Below are 2,274 nucleotides of genomic sequence, written 5' to 3' on the forward strand. Positions count from 1 at the left end.
GTTTTAAGTTAAGGCACTATACAATACTTTTAGTATTTTGTGCAATTATAGAAAATATAATATTATGTTACTTTGTGTATGTTAACATTTATATGTCCCAGACAGCACAAAATCTCTGACGGATATCCTAGGGACGTTTTTGGATATCCTCAAGATAGCATGGCCGTTTCTTTGAGGGATGTGCTGTCTGAATATATTATTTATGATAATTATAAGTAAAATATATTTTTCAATCTGTGATCTTGTAAGTCTAAACATTACAAACGACTGAATGTTAACACGAATATTAAAAACTATAGAAATTTTAAAAAGAGTGTTAATTCCTCTTTGCCTTGCATGTATAACAAACGACTCGAGTACGCACGCTCGTTGGCTTACAAATTTTAATTAAGTAATAGCTCAATAATTATCGTAAGTATCGCACGTTCTCAGATTTTCTTGTTCACCTCGATCCATTCTACAGATTCCATGACAATTTTTATCCCTTTTCTGGGAGATCCTGTATATATTTATATTATAATGGTTACATTTTTTTATAACACATAATATACATAAAATAATATTCAATTATTTGAATATCAAATGTTCATAATTTTCAAGGTTGTATTAATGCTTTTCGCAATGGAAAATTCTCTGATAGAAATTGTTTTATATGATTTCGTATGTTTGTGCCTTCAATAGAATTTTTTTCAACATTGGTCTGCGTATTTGGTTGTGGTGTTGCCAGCTCGGATACTTCAAGTTCTCTTAACCATTGTGTTAAAAATATATAACCTTTACTTTCCACATAATTATGTAAAATGCAACATGCTGAAATAATTTCTGGTGCAAATTTGTAATCGCAATTTATCTTGTGCAGAATTCTCCATCTGGCTTTTAGTCTACCAAATGCCATCTCTACTGATACTCGAGCAGAGTTCAGATAAACATTAAAAGATTCTTCTTCTGCTGATAATGAACCAGAAAAACCCTTCAAAAGCCACGGCAATAATGGATAAGCCGGATCTCCGACAATCATGAACGGTATTTCCAATCCATTAATTGTACGAGTACTCTGAAAAGTATTGAATATCATGAGTAATCTCCACTTATATACATATGTATATATAGAAATAAATGTTTAAGTATTTGTCGTACAAAATGTTTACCTGAGGTATTATTGTATCAGCATTTTGATATAGAATACTGTCTTTCAAAACTGCAGCATCATGACAACTCCCTGGATGTTTTACCACAATATTTCTAAATCTGTAATTATAATTTCTAAATAAAATTCTGAACATCAAATAAATTTCCTCAAATTCTATGTAACATACGAGAAAATAACCTTCCATTATAATCAACAACAGCAAGCATATTGTATGAAGGCCATCCTTTTCTGTTTATAAAATCTCTATACCCTTCTTTTGGTGGAATAACTTCAACATGCGTTCCATCAATACTGCCAATAATTTGGGGAATGAAACACTTTTCTTCAAATTTGTCACTTATAAATCTTGCTTCAATTTCATCTGGCATGTGTATATATTGACGCAGCATGACTTTATTAATAGCCTTTACTACTCTGTATAAGCACTTTTTTACGGAAGATTTATGTATGCCCATTACATTTCCAACAACTCTATATTCAGCTGTACTTGCCAATTTGTACAGGGCAATAGCTACTTGTTTTTCTACAGATATAGGTTCTCTAGGTTGTAAAAAGTTTGGTAATGGTTCCAATTCGTCTCTGAGTTGATCACATAATTGTAAAATACTAGTTTTAGACATACGAAAACTTTCAATCCACTGTTTTAAATCATAATGAATATTTACTATTCTATTCCAAAAATCCAAACTTCTTTCCAATTTCCAAACTCTTTGATACCGTATTCCTTCCATGATTAATTGCAAAGGTTTTGAATTAATTTTTATCCATGTCATTATCAACTTGTTCCTTCCTTGGAAATATAAAGTACGAAGTCTTCTCTTTAACGCACGTCGTCTACGGGAACAAAGTTTTCGTAACTGTTTTCTTCGAAAATCTTGACTTATTTTTAAAAGTCCGACTAAGCTTGTAAATACACTGATAATATTTTCCGAATCCATCGCAATCTAAGGATCACCGATTTTCCAACCATAAATTAAATATAATACGCTTCTGTATCAAACCTAACCTTAATGTACTTTTTTGCACATTTAATACACATGGTGTAAACGCAGTCGGATTTAACATTTGGTACGCATCATTTTGGTTCACGTATCAAATCATTTTACGGTGTAAACAAAGCCAGA

General features: G+C 31.4%; 1 protein-coding gene across 1 annotated transcript; it reads right to left on the reverse strand.

Moving 5' to 3' along the window:
• Positions 1 to 595: 595 nt before the first annotated feature.
• Positions 596 to 1,923, reverse strand: LOC105561923 (putative nuclease HARBI1). The gene is made up of 3 exons (XM_012012306.1): positions 1,313 to 1,923; positions 1,149 to 1,248; positions 596 to 1,054 (listed from the first exon to the last, which is right to left on the reverse strand). The coding sequence occupies exons 1-3, from the start codon at positions 1,921 to 1,923 to the stop codon at positions 596 to 598; spliced, it is 1,170 nt and encodes a 389-aa protein (XP_011867696.1).
• Positions 1,924 to 2,274: the final 351 nt, after the last annotated feature.

Source organism: Vollenhovia emeryi, unplaced genomic scaffold (genome assembly GCF_000949405.1).
Source record: "Vollenhovia emeryi isolate VEMERY1.0 unplaced genomic scaffold, V.emery_V1.0 DF945109.1, whole genome shotgun sequence".
In the NCBI taxonomy this organism is placed as follows: domain Eukaryota; kingdom Metazoa; phylum Arthropoda; class Insecta; order Hymenoptera; family Formicidae; genus Vollenhovia; species Vollenhovia emeryi.

Coding starts and splice junctions, on each gene's coding strand:
- LOC105561923 (XM_012012306.1), bottom strand. CDS start 1,923: ATGACATGGATAAAAATTAATTCAAAACCTTTGCAATTAATCATGGAA. Junction 1,249..1,312: donor GGAAGGTTATTTTCTCGTAT/GTTACATAGAAT, acceptor TTATAATTACAG/ATTTAGAAATATTGTGGTAA. Junction 1,055..1,148: donor CTGATACAATAATACCTCAG/GTAAACATTTTG, acceptor AATACTTTTCAG/AGTACTCGTACAATTAATGG.